This window comes from Melozone crissalis, unplaced genomic scaffold (assembly GCF_028551555.1).
Source record: "Melozone crissalis strain CALT ecotype California unplaced genomic scaffold, PUWL_Pcris_2 ptg000081l_1, whole genome shotgun sequence".
Lineage (NCBI taxonomy): Eukaryota > Metazoa > Chordata > Aves > Passeriformes > Passerellidae > Melozone > Melozone crissalis.
Window position 1 is genome coordinate 13,749,797 of NW_026535858.1, and position 17,310 is coordinate 13,767,106.

General features: G+C 40.4%; 1 protein-coding gene across 2 annotated transcripts in view; it reads right to left on the reverse strand.

The window, feature by feature from the left end:
* ALK (ALK receptor tyrosine kinase) overlaps positions 1-17,310 on the reverse strand; it is a 307,502-nt gene that overhangs the window by 101,036 nt on the left and 189,156 nt on the right. For both annotated transcript variants that reach the window (XM_054290348.1, XM_054290347.1), the window contains exon 5: positions 3,099-3,226. In XM_054290348.1, the coding sequence (XP_054146323.1) occupies positions 3,099-3,226 (128 nt within the window). The remainder of the gene's footprint in view (positions 1-3,098; positions 3,227-17,310) is intronic.

Sequence of the window (17,310 nt, forward strand, 5' to 3'; positions counted from 1 at the left end):
AATGTGTGTTTCTGTGTACTTTCAGTATCTACTGAAAAAAGGCAATTGCTGAGTGGACAGAAGCATTAACTTAATCAACAGCACACGGTCTCTCCCCTCTCCAAAATAAATGGTTTTTATGTTGCTTACTGAGCTTGAAAACTTGAAAGCTAAGTGCTTCCTCTTGGACAGGCTGAGTGTCTGAAATAACTGCTTTTAACAGCCCTGGAGCGTCATTAAAGCTTTAAGACATTTCAGAAGCATTTGGTCTCCACGCCCCTTAGGTAAAAATTCACTTAGAATTGGTAAATCGAACATTGCTAAGTAAAACAATGTCTTGTCATTTACTTGTGCCTACTAATAAGTACTTTAATTAGGACTTTTGGAAATAAGTTAGCAAATTAATTAATTTACAACTTCAATAAAAAATCAGTGAGAAACCCATTAAATATCATAAATAAGTCAATACATTACTTAGGAAATGAACTCTATTTTTATTACTAGAAATTACCATCCACTATAAAATGCGACTGTACCAATTACTTTACTTGTATAAGTAACAAATTTCTTAACTGATGTTATTAAATTAATATATTACTTCTCTGCAATTTGGATTTTTTTTTTTTTGCTTTGGCTACTGCACTTATTTAAATAGTAAGTTGTAAGAAAGAGAATTAGGCAATCAATATCTTAGGTTTTACACACTGACAAACACAATTTGCTTCACATTTGAGTCAGTAATTGAAAGTCAATTGGTTGTAGCAGTCCAGGCAATGCTACCTGTTAGTTGTCCTGAGACAAAACCTACAGAAGTACAAGCAGTCTTTGTATTGACTGTAGGGGCTCTCTGATCAGACTTGAATCCTAAGGTTGAGAAAAGACTGTAAGAACTTTCCTTCTATTACAGGAATTGGGAAATGTGAAGATATTCAAGTGACAATTAACTAGACTTTTTTTGATTTTTAATTTTTTAAAAATTCAGAATTTTATCAGCATCAGAATCTCCTTAAGTTTTTAATTTCCCATTCAGTCCCATATAAACAGGTATTTTTCAGTTCAGATGAAATATTTTTTTCCTATGCAAAATCTTTTCTAAGATTAAAAAATTAAGGATCAATTAAGGAACTGAAAAAAATGGAATCACCAACATGCAAAAGCAAATTCCAGCCTCAAAATTTGACATTCTTCAAGCCCTTGTTGTTTTTCACCCAGAGGGTGCTTGGGCACTGGGACAGGCTCCCCAGGGCAGTGGTCACAGCACCAAGCCTGGCAGAGCTCCAGAAGGGTTTTGAGATTGCTCTCAGGCACATGGGTGACTCTTGGGGTGTTCTGTGCAGGGCTGGGATTTGGACTCAATGATCCTCATGGGCCCCTTCCAACTCAGCATATTCTGTGATTCTTTGTGTGTCTGCACCTGTGGAAATGGTAGCCTAACTTACTAAGATTGTATGTACTCCTTAATTTATTTTTAAATTGTGTTTATGGTCTTCAAAGGGCTTAGAAAAATCAGGCTGAAGGCATGTTTCTATTTCTTAGATATTTCTTTCTCAAATTCACCCATGTTTTATGTGCTTCAGCAGCATTAAGGTATCCAAGTAGCTAAGCTGCCCAAAGGCTTCTAACAGCTGCAGAAAAATTAGATTTAGATTAATCTTTTCTTATTGCTTTCCCTATTTTCTCCAAGCTTAAGGTGTCACCCTCAGCTGCTCATCACCACCTCTCTCCTTGTAAAAGTACACTGCCACATCTTCAGCTGTACACAAAAGGCTTAGTGACCTAAACCAACTGAAAATAAGAGAACAAGTGGTTTTGTTCTCTGGTGGCATTGTTCTTACACTGTGTCCTATAAACAGGGCAGAGGAGTAGCTGTTTGCTACAAACCTGCAGGCAAAATGGGAGATTTGCTCCTTCATTTGCTCAGAATGTATCTAAATGGCCTCAGCCCTTGACATCCATCATTGCACAGCAGTGCTTGCTGTTGGTCAGAACTCCCAGCCCAGCACCTTGGGCTCACCCCTGAGTGCCCCCAAAAGAGGAGTTCCTGTGCCCACAGTCTGTTGCACTGAATTCCCACAGCACTGTGGATGACTTGTGTCCTTACACCAGCAGCAGAACAGGCACCTTCTGTCTGAACACACCTTTGCTTCCAGCACAAAGTCAGGCTGCTCCTTGTTGGAGCTCAGAGAGCGCCTTTATGTACAAACAGCACAATAAATCCTTTAATACAACTGGCCTTTGTGGAGAGCAAGGTAAATGACCAAAATAATGTATGTTCTGCAGCACATTTCCCTGTCCTAGAGAGGTTGAAAAGAAGGACATGCAGCTCAACTCAGCACTACTCCAAATAAATAAAATGGACAAAAAGTAATGTGTTAAGAGCTATAAGTAGTAATATTCTTCACTGACACGCCACCTAAAGATTTCAGAATGATTCACAGAGTCCATAAAACTGGTAGAACTAATATGCAGCTGCTTCTGGCACAGAGCACTGAATTTACATACTTGGATTGATTACATAGCTTGTATTTAAAAAAGTAACCCCCATTTAGGTTGCCCATTATTAAAATTCCACACATTACATGAAGCTATTAGGGGCTGCTCAGCAATAACTGCTTTGGAACATTGCCAAAGACAGGCATACTTTATTACAATCAAGTTTTCCACAGTTGTTTAAAAAACAGCCCCAAAATTTGTAACCATGAACATAAAAAAAGATGGCTGGCAAGGTGTCTGTCAAGGAACCCCTCATCTGCTCTACTTTCTGCTGCAGAAAAGTGAAGTTGTCAGGATATGCATCTGGCAAGCCAGGATGAATACTGCTTCTTTTCTCTCCAAATTAAATTTTCATAGCTATTCTTCCCAAATGGAACAAAAAAAAAAAAAAAAAAAAAAGCAAACCAAAACAACAAACTTGTTTTTAACTTCGTGAAGGAAAGTTTTAAGGCAACATTAGAAAAGATCCTTCCCTGAGAGGGACCCTATTTTATTTTTTTTAAATTTAAATTATTCATTTGACAAGAACCTTTCCTTCTGTGGCATCTGCAGCAGTCAGAAATCACGCTTCTCTCCACAAAGGCATCAAAGCACTATGAGCTAGAAACAATAAAATGCTCTGTTACCTGAACTGCAGTTCTTCATGGCGAAGGAATCCACGGCTGCCACGCTCTTGTTCCCATTAGGAACATATTCCAGTGAGATCCGAAATGGTTTCTCCAGATGTCCAACTCTCCTCTGAAGCAACACCCATCTGGTCTCATCATAGAGCAAGAGGAAAGAACACAGGAGAAGAGCTGTAAGAAAGGCTACTGCTTTACAAATGCCAAATCCCCCAAAGGAGCAGCTCCACTTATGGCTGGTCACACTGTGCCTCCTACCCCACTCCTCACTTCCCTCACAGTGCCCCATGCTCAGGGCCTTTCCCTCCCATGGATTTTGCAAAGGCAGGATTCTAAGCACCAAGATTTCCACTCAGCTAAGATGTGGAAACCCAACTAAACAGAAGCTTATTGCTCTCTTCTGTCACAATTCTGTGCCCCCAGATGTCTGCCTGCTCTTTAAAGGAAGCTTAACTCTGTGCAAAGCAAGCTGTGAAATCTGTAGCACACGTGCACATCCTCTTTAAATATCATTCCTGAGCCTCACCAAAAACTCTCTTAGTCACTCAGGAAATAAGGCAGTCTCCAGGGCTGTGCAATAGCTCTCATTCCCAGCACTGCATCACTGGCTGAGGTAACACGTTTTGCTTCTAAAGCAGTTGGCCGGAACGTCTACCTGTGCATGAGGCACCACATCTAAAACATTCCATTTCTCCTCCTCCACTTCCTGTCCCTCTTTTCCTGCTTACCTCCCTCCCAAATGACAAAAAATTCCCAGCAAGTAAATCAAGGAAGTGAATTAGCAGCCCTGGAGATTAACATCCACACTCCAAGAGTGCTACAACTTAGTCTGCTTGTTGCCAAGAGTAAATGAGAACACAAAGCCTGTATGAGTTTAATTTATTCCCTGAGATGCTAGAAGACATCACTGCCTCGCTGTCTTTAATGTCTACCTCCTCCCCTCTGATCAGTTGGAAGAACTTCCAGCCTGAGAGCACAAGAACTATTCCTAGACCCCTGTTTCCAATTCTGCATCCCTCAAGACATGTCTAAAGGTAGACAGTTAAAATACAAGCATCTGTCTTTTTCCAATATTCTGGAATTCTGCAAAGAAAAATTAAGGAATTAAATACTTGTACAATAACATGGTCTGCCTCATCTCCCTTTTCATCCTTGGGAACAGGCTGCCAATAAAACCACTTGACACCATTTGTGAAGGGCTGCTTCCCAAGAGGCACTGTTACCTCAGCAGCGATACGGATCCCATCCCCTGTTCCACTCCAGGTTATCGGGGCCTGCTCACTAACCACAAACATGATCAGAGACAAGAGATTCTCAGCCACTACTAATTCAATTTTTTCACATTTCTCTTCTGTTACAGGAAGAATTCAGCACCAAGGGAAAAGTCCCTTTGTAGCATACTGTAAGTGGTCAGCTGGAGCCTAACAAACCAACAGGGCCTAACAGAACCTATTAGGAAATGCAGCTCCAGCTGCAACTTTTGAAAGATGAGACCAAAAACGTATTCTGTTTCCTTAAGTTGTTTTCAAACACCGGTATTAAGCACTTTAGGGGAAGACTGTAATTATTTCTAGTTGTCAGAAAGAAATTTTTCATTGCCATTTTACAAAACCCCACATTTTTTATTGCTCTTACAAAAAGATTTCACTGTCAAGTACCTCCACTGCCTCCCTGTATATGTGTTTATGTTTGTCCATGAGCTGGGGAAAACAAACTTTTTTTGGGGGGGGAGAAGGGAACCCTCTGCAACAGATCTGAGCACAAGAAGCTACACAGTTTATCTGTTTTCATCCATTACAGGAATCCCAGTTCATCTATCATAGTTATCATCCATTACAGGAATCTCCTTCTCCAGAAGCATGCCAAAATTTGGATGTTATGAAGTTAAGAAACCCTTCTGAAAGGAAATATAACAACATGTGCATATGACATTCGCACCAACTGACCACCATTTGTGCCTGCTGTGAGCATGGATCAATCCTAAATTGCAGACCCTACACTGTGAAACAAGCTAAGAGACTTTTCTTGGTTCCAGAGGCAGACAAGTTTTGTCTCCTCAGGGACACAGTGGTGTCATTATGCTCCACTGAACTCAACAAAATTCCCAGCAGGCAAGGAAGCAGCTGACAGGTCTGTGAAGGACCTAAAGAAAAGTCCTAAGCAAGGGTTGCAGAAGGACCCTGCAACTCAGAAAAGCAAACACAGCTTTTTAACGATTTACTAGGTGTCCTCCTCCCTCTTTTTCCATTGAGAAGAGTGAAAATAGACTGCTAAATTTCATTTTTTGTTTACAGTTATTTTCATTTTCATTTTCTCATCTCATCTCCCACCTTCTCTGCTCTAGGCTCCCATTTGGATGTTGGCGTCCTCACTCTTGTTCTGTCCCACTCCCCCCAGAGATAAATCTGCTTTTGCTGAAATTAAATAGAATAAAACATTGAGAGTATTTTAAATGCCTAGCTTTTGTGTGAGTTATTTCTTCTGATGTCATCTCAACTTAGGTATATTATAAGGATTAGAGGATACAAATTTCCTTACAAATAGAGCCAAAACTAACCCTAGATTAAATTTGATTATGAAATACAAAAGCATCTGTATGTCATGAAAATTGTTTTCCTCAGCTTCAGAAGACTGATGGATTTTAATTCCAAGTACGCAGTGGCTCTCAACAATGATTTCCATTTCTGTGCTACTGCTAACCCTCTGGATAAATGTGCCAGGAGTTTTAGGAATTGCTTTTTTGAGTTACTGGTGCAATAACTTTAGTTTGAGATTCTCAGGCCTCTCATAGTTTACCACAGAAACTTTATTAACTCCCAGAGCTGTTGCCAAGCAGGTGTTTTATATCACCACGACACAAGACTGGAAAAGGCAGACTCACTCAAGCCCAGATTCATTACAAAATATATTCATACTTCGTGGTACAAATGCCTACAATAGGGTGCCTGAGATTCAGGGATTCATGTGAAAAGAAATACCAAGAATCAGCCTCTTATTTTGGAGACAAAGATGACATTAACTGGTGGATTTATCAGGGATACTGAAAACAGCTCCAGGGTCAGCAGAGGCACCTGTGGGCAAATTCAGATAGGAATCAGTTCTGCCATCATTCTGTGGCAGATTTGGGACTCTGATCTCCAGACTTTCTGTATAAGGCACTGTATGACACAGACCCACTCTCATTTGCACATCCTGTACTATATATAGGCTGCCTGGCAGCTCCATCAGCAAGATCTACTTCAGCATAACCAATACATATTAGATGTTAGTTAGCATAGCTTTATTAAATTTCTATCAGTTGTCTACATGTTATGAATCTAATTTTAGAAAGCATTTCAGCAAAGTAACAGAAAGCTACTTCAGTTGTCTTTTGGGATAGATGGGGAAACATCATGTAAGGAACCTCATACTGGAGTCATACTTCACCAGCCTGACAGGTTTCTGTGCTGAGATGATAGCACAAAAATAGCACAAGAAGGTGATAGCACCTTTTTGCTCGAGGAGGAGGGCAGTGGATGTTGCTTATCTTGACTTTGATAAGTTTCCAGTACCCTCTCCCATCCTATCACCACTGACTGATGGAAGCTCAGACTGTGAGTGGGCAGTGAGGTGGACTGCCTTAGAGGGTTATATCACCAATGTGCCAAGTGCACCTGGAAGCCAGTCACTGGGGGTACACCTCTGGTTTTACAGTGTTTTCTGTCTTCACTGATGGCCTGGGTCATGGGACAGGCTGCACTGTCAACAAGCTTCCAGAGAGACTGGGAGAAGCAACTGATGCACAGGACAGTTGGGCTGCCACTGGGAGAGGTTGGACATTTGGGGGAACAGGAACCTCATGAAGTTCAAGAGAGAGAAATGTAAAGCACTTCCTCTGCAGAGGAACAACCTCAGGCACCAGCACAGGCCAGCAAGTGGCTTTGCAGAGGACAACCTGTGGGTCCTGGTATACAAAATGCTGAGCCTAAGCTAGAAATGTGCCCCCAGTGACAAGAAAGGCCAAGAGTTTCCCAGGCTGCACTGGGAAATACAGATCAAAGGAGTGATTCTTCCTCACCACTCAGCTCTGGAGAAACACTTCTGGAGGACCAGGTCCAGGGCAGCCCTTTCCAGCACAAGACAGACACAAGGTACAAAGTGAGTCCAGCAAACAGCCACAGAGATTATTTAGGAACTGGAGCATCTGACATACAAGAGGAGGCTGGGATTGCTTAGCCTGGAGAAGAGGAGGCTCAGGAAGTATCTCATCAGTGTTGATCCATTATGGGTGAATGAAAAGGAGACAGATTTGGACAAGGGTATCCAATGAAAAGACAACAGGCAAGCACAAGGCACTTTTCTTGGACTGAAAGACCAGAAACTCCATTAAAACACAAGAGAAAGCTTATTTGCTTTAAGGGTGACTGAACACTGGAACAAGTTGCCCAAAAATCTTATGGAGTCTCTATTTCCAGATATTTAAAGTGGGAGTGGATATAGCTCTGGGTAACCTGCTTTAGCTCATCCTGCATCAAGAAGGGAAGATGGACTACTCAATCTCAGGGGTTCCTTCCAACCTCAACCATTCTGCATTTGTGAAACACAGGACCCAAAAGCAAACAACAGCAGGTAACAGATTACGCCTGTTATCCTCTGCATGACCTCCAAGCACTCTACAGAGTGATCAATCAGCCCACTAAGCTGGCAACTCTAAGGAAAAAGGCATCACTTATTGTACCCAGAGCTATAATCACATAGCCTTCAACATCATGGCCTATTTCTACCACAACAGTGGCCATAATAGCCATGATGATCTCTCTGGATACTGCCTCAAGCAGTAAAAAATTCTGCAGTTTAACATTTTAATTTAAACTTTTATACTGCAAAGCAACACACTATGTTGCATTGCTTAGGCACTGCTCAATGTCTTGTTACAAGTCAGATCCATCAGGTCTTTCACTGAAGCTGCATTAAGAAAGAAATGCTCTCAGATATCTAGAATCTGCAGTATGCATCAGTTTAGACAGAAACTAATAACACTGTGCTCTTCAGTGACAGAGTAACCCAAAATCCTAGATACAAATATTTTCAGACTTTAGAAAAGTTCAGACCTGGATGAGGATGTCACCTGAAAGAATTAGTTGCTTAAAGAAAGCCTGGACAACACCTGGGGTTTCTCTCGGAAGGCTTTTCTCCAAAACAGAAACCACTGCTGACAGAACCTGAGCCTGGGTTTACACAGGAGAGCAAGGGCTACATTTTCAAATGGCTTCTTCGTACTCAGTCCTTAATGCGAAGGTGAGCTGGACACAACCTTTGGCCTCTCTCAGCTCTGCAGGGGTGAGGTGCTAGACCCCAAACAAGCCAAAGTACTTTTCTGTAGCCTAACTTTTCTTCAGCCCCCCATCCATGACCCAGTTGGCCAGGCTCTAGGTTTCAGAAGCCACAATCCAGTTGTCATGGAAACTTGAGAGGTAGCTAAGACACTCTGGTTGTTCATGCAACATGTAGGTTCAGAAGGAACACTTTCCTGATTAATTCTAATCGATACACTAATGCTTTGGATGCCATTTTGCATGCTCCTCTGGGTAATGCCAGCACTGATTAATTGCAAGTTCAAGTCAGGATGATCTCTTAGAGGCAGTGCATTAAAAAAAAAAAGAAGTGCTAGAACTCTCCAGTAAAGTCTCAAGCCAGAATACTTGCAATCCTGCATTTGTCTCCCTTCATGGCTAAATGATTTTGAATCCAATTAACATTCACATACTCTTTCATCCTGTTAAAGAGGGGTTTCAAAATGCTTGATTGCAGCAAGCTTTGGGACTCCAGTTTACTCCCATGTACAGCAATAATCTTTGTGATCATTCCCCAGACTTCCAGCTAATTCTGGAAGGTAGAATTAATTTCTGTGCTGTCAGCCAGCCTGACACCTGTGCTGCCGCCTGTGCCACCACCTATGTCTTCAGGGGAGTGCAGCTTGTACTGGCCCAACAACAGAAGTTAAGTTTCACCCAGAATACTGTCCTAGTTTTGACAGACCCACCACTTTCTCACTTTCACAGAAAATTTGAAAGCAAGTCTTCAACTCACAACAAAAGTATGGAAATTATCAGCAAGAAGCTCCAAAGAACCAAAGCTTAAATCACAGTAAATCAGGGCTGACTGGACTGTGTTGTGGGGAATAAAGAGCTGCATGGGCCCTCCAAGGGTCATGAATCAGCTCATGTGCTCCCAGCAACAATTAATGGCAGGTTGAGGGAACACAAGAACTTCCAACTATCTCCTCTCCTTGAGACAAATGTTATGTGAATTCAAGCTGTATTCTGCTCTCTCACCTCCACTTTTCCAGAATAAAAATTGTGGAATTTAACAGACTCCTCGTAGCTAAATTGAGTGACAGTGTGATTATATTTCTTCAGGTTGAGGCTCTCATGTAAAACACGCCTGCTGCTACCAGCACTCATCATGGTGTGGTTGCAAGAAAAATGTAGTGTATCTTGGCAAGGGCTTAGATTTTCTCTCTTTGGTAAAAGGTTCTGCAAACTTTTGGGAATTAAAAAATTAAATATAAATAATAGCAGCTGTGTCAGAGTATTTCACATCAAAATCTGCCTGCAGCAGTGAAAATATTAGAAACTGATTTTTGAGAACAAAACCTTGTTAAGAGTGGAATTAAAATTAGCACTAGGAATCCAAATGAGAATTTTTCTCTTTAATGGATAAATAGGGGAAAGAACATAACTTTTTCATCCTGCATGCCCCTGCATAATTATGCAGAAGTTTATAATATGTTTTAATCTTGCCTCCATACTGCTTCAGACTTTGCTTCAACAATTAATGGGCACTGCAGAAAGGAAGAAGCAGATAAGACCTTTTCAGGCTCCAGTCAAAAGAAAATGAAAAAATGTTTTCAAGAGGATGCCAATAAAATTTATAGAGACAGGATTAGAAATAAAATCATCTACAGGAGTCTTGGTAAACTCTTTTTTCATTAATTCAAACAATATAATACATTGCCTTGCAATTATTTTTAATTATCAACTTTAGAGTAATTTCAGTATACTGACCCTAAAATTGCCTAAATGACATCAGGTCCAGAATTTAAAGCTTGATAATATAGTCTTGGAAAATGGAAACCAATAAAAATACTGTACAGTAATGCGAGCGATTATTTAACGTTAAAGGAGGAAATTCTTGATGTGCAACACAAAATTTGCAATGTTAATTCCTCTGCTCATTGATAATTTTACTTTATTAGAGCAAGAAAAATGGGAAAACTTTACTTTTTAAGGGAAAGAAAAATAGTATCCCTTTTCCTCTATTGATTTAATGCCGACTGTCTTTCTACCCTTTTCTTTGGCCTTTTGCATAAGCAAGACAAAACTGTAACTGGTAGGTTAAATACAGCTGAGACCTTTATTAGTGTCATTGGATCAGACCTTTAACATCCCTGTGAGTGGCTCAAGAAAGCTTCCCCACCCTTTCCTCAAAATGCCTTTAGAAGATGCTTTCACAAAAGTTTTGCCATTAAAAAGACAAAATTTAAAAAATTGCAATGATTTTTCTTTCCTGTTATTCTTTCAGTGCTTTTAAGATGAAACTAAAACCACTGCCACCTCCCCCCAAGAAAGCGTGCTGTAACTGTGCTTGGTTTGACCAATAAGCCAGGCATTGAGTAATTACCTTGCCTACAACAGGAATCCAACAAGATTTTGACTCCAAAATGCAATTATACCCCCTCATGAGTGCTGGAAAGGAGGTTAAATCTACCCTCTCTCTAGAATTGCAGTGCTGGGCTCCTTTGTACAGCTGCTCCACTGGGAATTGTACAGCTGGGAAGATATTGCAATATGGAAGAAACTGCTTTAGGCTTCAGTGAAACACAAGTTGCCTATGAAGGATATTTTTTTATGTTCTACTTATTCCTGGCTAAAAATGGAAGTTTACAATTAAGCCACTACAGTTTCTTTGGTAGTGGACCCTTCTCCTGTGCAGAGAGCATGTTACACAAACACAACACATGGGAAAACACTCTGCATGGGAAAAACTATTCAAATGGCAGAAGATAAAACCTACAGAAAAAATACCTGTCCTTGTTAACTTCCACAGAGTTAAAACATTATTTTTTAACTGCCTTTCTGAATGTCAGCTAGAAAACTCACTCATACAAAGATTTTGACTTCCTAACTTGTTTGAAGACAATTCCCTCCTCTGAAAATGTGAAGACTTGTATTTCAGCACTGTGAAGAACTGAAAAGGTAGCTGACTGAAGAATTGCACACTCACAATTAAATCTTATTCCTGTGATTACAAATGAGAAACTTTTAATGGGATTTAATACAGACTCAGCCCTGGAACAAAGAGCAGAGGAACTGCAGAGGGATTCAAAGTCAGACTATGAATTTATGCTGTATGGTGGAGGGCAAACCTCTTTCCAAGAGAGTAATCAATTTTCCTGTGGAAGATAACCCACTAAATAAATGGCAGTGTTATTGTTAATTCAGTTAATCTTTTCAAAAGGTCTGTGGAATGAGTAAACCAGGTTTTTACAGGACAATTTTTGTTACTGACAATTCCAAAATGTAAACTTAGTGCTCTAGACATGCTAAGAAACTCATCAAATAAAAGCTCTATAGGACAAGAGTGGATGAGACATGACAAAGCATTGTTGGTTTTTTAAATGACAGAACCAATTATTTTAATTAGCTACTTCATCACATCCAATAAACAGTTCTGATGTTTTTTGTGGGAGCTCCCCATGGACATGACATGGCTAATCACTCCAGCAAGAGCCTTCTGCAATTACAAGTACAGTAGAGCTCAACAGCTTGCTCAGAGGAATGCATTCATCTGGCCCTGAACTTTCTTTTACATTCCCCAGTTAAACCACACACAGCAGAACTTTCCTCCTGCCTCTTAAGCAGTACATAGTTGGAGGCACTCTTGGGATGCTAAAATTAGCTATCACATCCAAGACGTAGCCCCAAAACTGATGTGAAAAGAACAGCTCAGCAGACCTTTCTGGTGCACAACAGCTCTTCAGTGTCACCTCCTCTTGTAGCCCTCTCCCTGTTTGTATATCATATGATTATACCTACTTTAACAAAACTAACACTGCCAAAAAAATGAAATTTCACTGTATGAAACCAAGTTGCAGTAACTGTTGGCAACATGTAAGCCCAGGCAATACCAGGAGCACTGAGCATTCATATAAACCACAATATCTTTAGGTGGTTGTACAGACCTCACAGCACTTTAACAAAGAAATCAAACACCTCATTTTTCAGTTGGGTGAAAAGGAGGCACAGCAAGGTTATGTGATTCATTTAGTCAGTAGTTAGATAGAACTAGGATCAGAGATAAAAGTTTCTCATTCTTATTCCTATGTCCTAATCCACTACATTGTGATGCTTCTGATGAGGGTAATTAAATTTCATGCTTCAGGGAGTAACTTAATTGTCTTTGAGGATCAGAAGGAAACTCCATCCTTTCAACACAATGTACAAGGCTGCTTAGGTGTCCCAAAGAGTAGTTCTCATTTTTTATTTAAATATTGGAAGTAAAACAATCTAATCCTAATTACAGCCAAATACAGTCAAGGCTTCAGAAAGACAGTGTCTTTTAAAAAGAAATAGTAGTGGCAAAATACTCTGAAATTATTTAGTTCTCAACAGCTGTGTCTGGGAGACCAATTAAACCAGGATTTTTGCCTCCACACTCAGCAATGGCTTTTCATGGCACAGGTAAAGGGAACAGGAATATTTTATCCACTCACTACCTATCTGGTGGAAATAAAGCCATGAAAAATTTGAGGTTCAAATTTAGGTTTAAAGAGTGAGTGAGAAAGAAGATTTCACTGAAGAGAACAGCTGTGCTTGCTGCCTATCCTTTACAAATATGTTGCAATTACCTAGCAGCTGTAATAACCTAAACTTGAAAATCAGCTATCAATACAGCTAAAGCAAGATTAAAGACTAGATGAAGAACTGTTTGAACCATCAGGCTCAGAAGGATTTACAGAACATCTACTCCAGGCATTCCTGCTCACTACAAAGTCCTCCAAGAGGCTCCTAAAACCCATTTATTCAGGTCAAATCCCATAAAAAGCTGTCTGGTTAGAAAGAAAAAAATTAGCCTGACTGGGTATTAGAGATTCCCAGAAACAAAAAAGGCTGGCAGATTATCCTCAGCAAATACCACCTTTCCCATAACTTCAGCTGTTTCCAGTCTTTGCCTGCAGCACAGAGGTAGCATATAATTGCCCTGGGCAGAGCATGTGCCATATGAGATGTAAAATAGATAAGTAAATCAGAATAAAACATGGTGCAGAACAAGGACAAGGGAAATGCTTCCCATATTGCTGTACAATACAGAGAATATCTATGCACAAGCAATGTGAGGGGTAATAGGAAAGAAAATTGCAAGTGTGAAAATACAAGATGCATTTCTCGATGAAAAACTTTCTTTTCCAATTTAATTTACTTCCTTCAAACACAGTAATTTGAAAGAAATGATTCATTAGGAAGGATGGGAAATATGAGGCTTGGAATGCAGAAAGTTTTCATCCATTACTGCTTATGCAGCAGGTATTGTAAGAGTTACCCTGTTGGGGAAGGGACCTTTGAATTGTATGATTCAATTTCAAATGGAGAAGGAATTTAAAATAAAAAGAGAGAGTGACTAAAACAGTCACTTTGTCAGTGTCCTCAAAGAGAAGGAACTTGGGAGGCCAGTGTCTGCTCTTCAGAGCAAATGACACTCCAGAAGTCAGACAGATCATACCACTTAACAGCTGAAATGTCAACTTTAAAGAGACAGAAATGCCACCAAAGTGAGGTTTGCTGCTGCTTTCAACATGGCAGCAGCCACAGCAATGTCCAGTGCTGACAACAACATCTGCCCCTCTTACCACATCTGCAACATAGACACCAGTAACATCTGATGGGTAGGTCCAAAAATGCTACCAAAAGTCAAGCCTAGTTTTTCCACATATGTTGAGAATGTTTCTGTCCCACTGATCTAAATCTCCTGCATTTAGTATTGGGTATTTCTGAAACAGAATCAGAGCAAACCACACTGAACATCCAGAAGGGAAGTCAGGAGTAGCCAATTGCATCTGTCACTGCCTGCAGGGACAAGTTTAAAACATTGTCTGGTTTCTCAGCTTCCCAGAACCTGGAGCATGGAGCTGTTTTATTTAGCTCAGAATACATTTGCCTGTTAGTCTCAACATTTGGCACACACACTTCCTTAGAGCATAAATAGAAAAGTCTTGACAAGAAACATGCATAGAAAACAGACTCCACAAGATGTTCCAGCATAATATACTGGCTCCTCACAATCAAATAAAAAGGTTCCTAAACCAAAAAGCTCATTTCCTTGGGTTAATATTGCCAATGAAATTGAAGGTGTTTTTGATTCTAAGAGCACATGAAAACATGATGACTATCATTAGTATTTACTGATAAAGAAAATACTTAGGCCTTTTCATGCATTCCCAAAATAGCAGTCCTGGAAATGCTGCTCATCTCAGTATTACATTAAGTTGTTTTTCAAATTCAAGTAGTCCTTTATTCTAACAACATCAATAATTGCAATTCGATAATATTTTCTGAGATAGCCCTTGCCTTTAGACACCCTTCTCGGAAGAAGGCCATGCAGTGCAGCATCCTGGGAAGCTCAGGAGCACAGAAATAATGAGCTTAGCCTCAAAGAACAAGTCTCACTTACATGCTCACTTGTATTGGCCAAAGTCTGGAAAGAAAACCATTCCACAATTCCCTCACAGGGCAAAAATGAGGAAAAAGGTCCTTGCCATGATATTTCAATGTGACTTCAGAAACACTGTGACATTTCTATGAACATCAGTATAAAGAGGTATACTTGGTACCTGAGGGTATTGTAAGGCTTGATTAAGCTAATACCCAGCTCAGTGAAAAAGGCCAAACAAATTCAGGCACTATTCCTACCCTGTGACCTAAACCCTGTTTGCAATACCACATATCAATTATACTCTGAACAAGGATGAGGTTTTCTATGTGAACCTGCAACAACCTTTGAGCACTTCAGAAAACAAGGCTGCAGGAATGCAAAATATCCACATGCAAGTGTACATATTGTCAGCTTATCTATAGGTAGGAAAAACTACATGTAGGAGCAACACCAAAACTGCATTTCTTAACATTAATTATCTGTTTCATGCCATATCAAGAGGATTTTTCAATGTACTCTTTTCTAGAATTATTTCCTTGCTGTTCTTCCTCTCCTGAGCAGAGCCATAATCCAAGTTCTGTAGGCTGATATGAAATACAGTAAAATTTCCACTCTTTCTTACCCCCCCCCCCCTTCTGCTTTTCTACATGGGTTGCCTACTTCAAAGTAGAGTTTTGCCTTTTTCATCAAAATTTAGTTTTATTGACTCTCAAAGTCCCACAATGACCTCTAATTTTCCCTAACAGGCATAGCCACAAAGCTCTCTGGCTCCATATCTGCCAAGAACAATCGATGCTGTTCAATAAAAAACAAGCCATGAACCACAGCAGCCCCTACCTCTGCTTAGCTCAATGACTTTATGCAGTTTCAGCTTGTACTTGGGTGAATTAGCTCCTGGGGAATTAAAGAGTTCAAATCCGAATGCTCCTGCACCCTTTTTGCTCGGGGAAATTGCCTCAGGACATACTGAACTCTGGTCACAAGAAGGTTATAGTTGCCTCAGCCCATAGGATGTGCTGAGCAGTGGGCTGAAAGAAGATGAAATTAGGCTAAAGCTCCATCAGAGCAGTCAAGTGCTTGTGTTTTAGTCTATAGCTCCATTTCTGCCACAGCCCTGCTGAAAATATCCATGTCAGCCACTGTCAGCCTCACACCAGCTTTGCCATTAGCCCACACTGGGATGCTTTTCCACTAATTAAGCAGAATTCATCTGACATGATGCCTAAACTCTCCTTTTCTAGACAGCAATTTGGAATTGAGCTGAATGCAGGGATAAGGAAAAACAGTGGGCAAAGGAAGGTGTATTGAGAAAGACCATGGGTATACTTCAGCTTCTATGGGCTGCATGAACTTTTCAAATTTTATCAAGGACTTCAGCAGCAGCTTAGGCTGGTCACTACTGTCCCAAGGCAAGAGAGAAAGGAAGGGCTGCACAGCAACCCCTGGCCTGGGGTGAATTAGTGCCAGGCCCTCCCATGCTCTGCTCATTTACAGCACAATTCCAAGAAGCATTTCTCTGTGTGAGCCAATATAAAAATCAGTGCAGAATGTAAAAATAATGACCTTTTGGCCTAGTAATATTTTACATTCACTTTCAGTTTAAGTCATTGAGAATAATGGAGAATTAGGACATCTGGTCTTGTAGGTGAAGTGAATTCAGTCCAAAGACCACTGTGGCCTCAGAGCAGCCCTCTTGTCACCTTCTCCCATTTTCTCCCCTCTTTGAAAACTGAGACAGCACACTAAAAGCTGTGGCAAATGCCCTCCAGTAGTTCTATCTAGCAAGTGGCTGTGTTTGAGATTCATATCTACAGAAAAGGCCCAGAACATGCCACAGATCCATCAGCATTTTAGAAGGTGAATGAATAAAGTACTTAGAAAGCAGAGCAGCTGTTTCAATTATAGCATTAGCAGCCCAAGCCCTAAGCACTCAGTGCTCCTGGAAGCCTGAGGGTGGGTAGGGAACAGAGCCATCTCCACGGATTATAATTAAAAGACCAAGGCCAATTGCACATTCAGAACAAACAGGCAGCAAATGCTTTGGTTGCAGTTGGTCATTTTCTGTTTCAGCCTTCCAGATTTTTGGTTTTGGTTTGCAAATGTGAACAAACCCCTTTCAGAGTATGCCAAGTAAAAGGAACTCCAACAATCCCAGCCTGCTGTTTATATGTTTTGCAGTTTCTACTACATGGCAGGGTTGGGGAGGGGGAATTAAAAATTAAAAAATTTTAAAATTAAAAAATTAAAAAATTTGGGCATCTCCCTTCCCCTTCTACTTTCACAGGGACAAGTTTATATCCTGAGGCCCTTAGAGACTGCAAAACTTTTATTTCCAAGCAGGTAATGCCCCATGTAAATCATCACCCCAGTGCAATAAAAGAAATGGTCAGTCTATATTTTATATTTCCTGCCTGCTTATGCAAACAGTGTAAATTCAAGATCTTGCCTTATAACTTTTTTTTTGGTTAGACATCTAGTGTCTATCTCTCAGACAGCACTGATTATATAGAAAATAATGGAATTG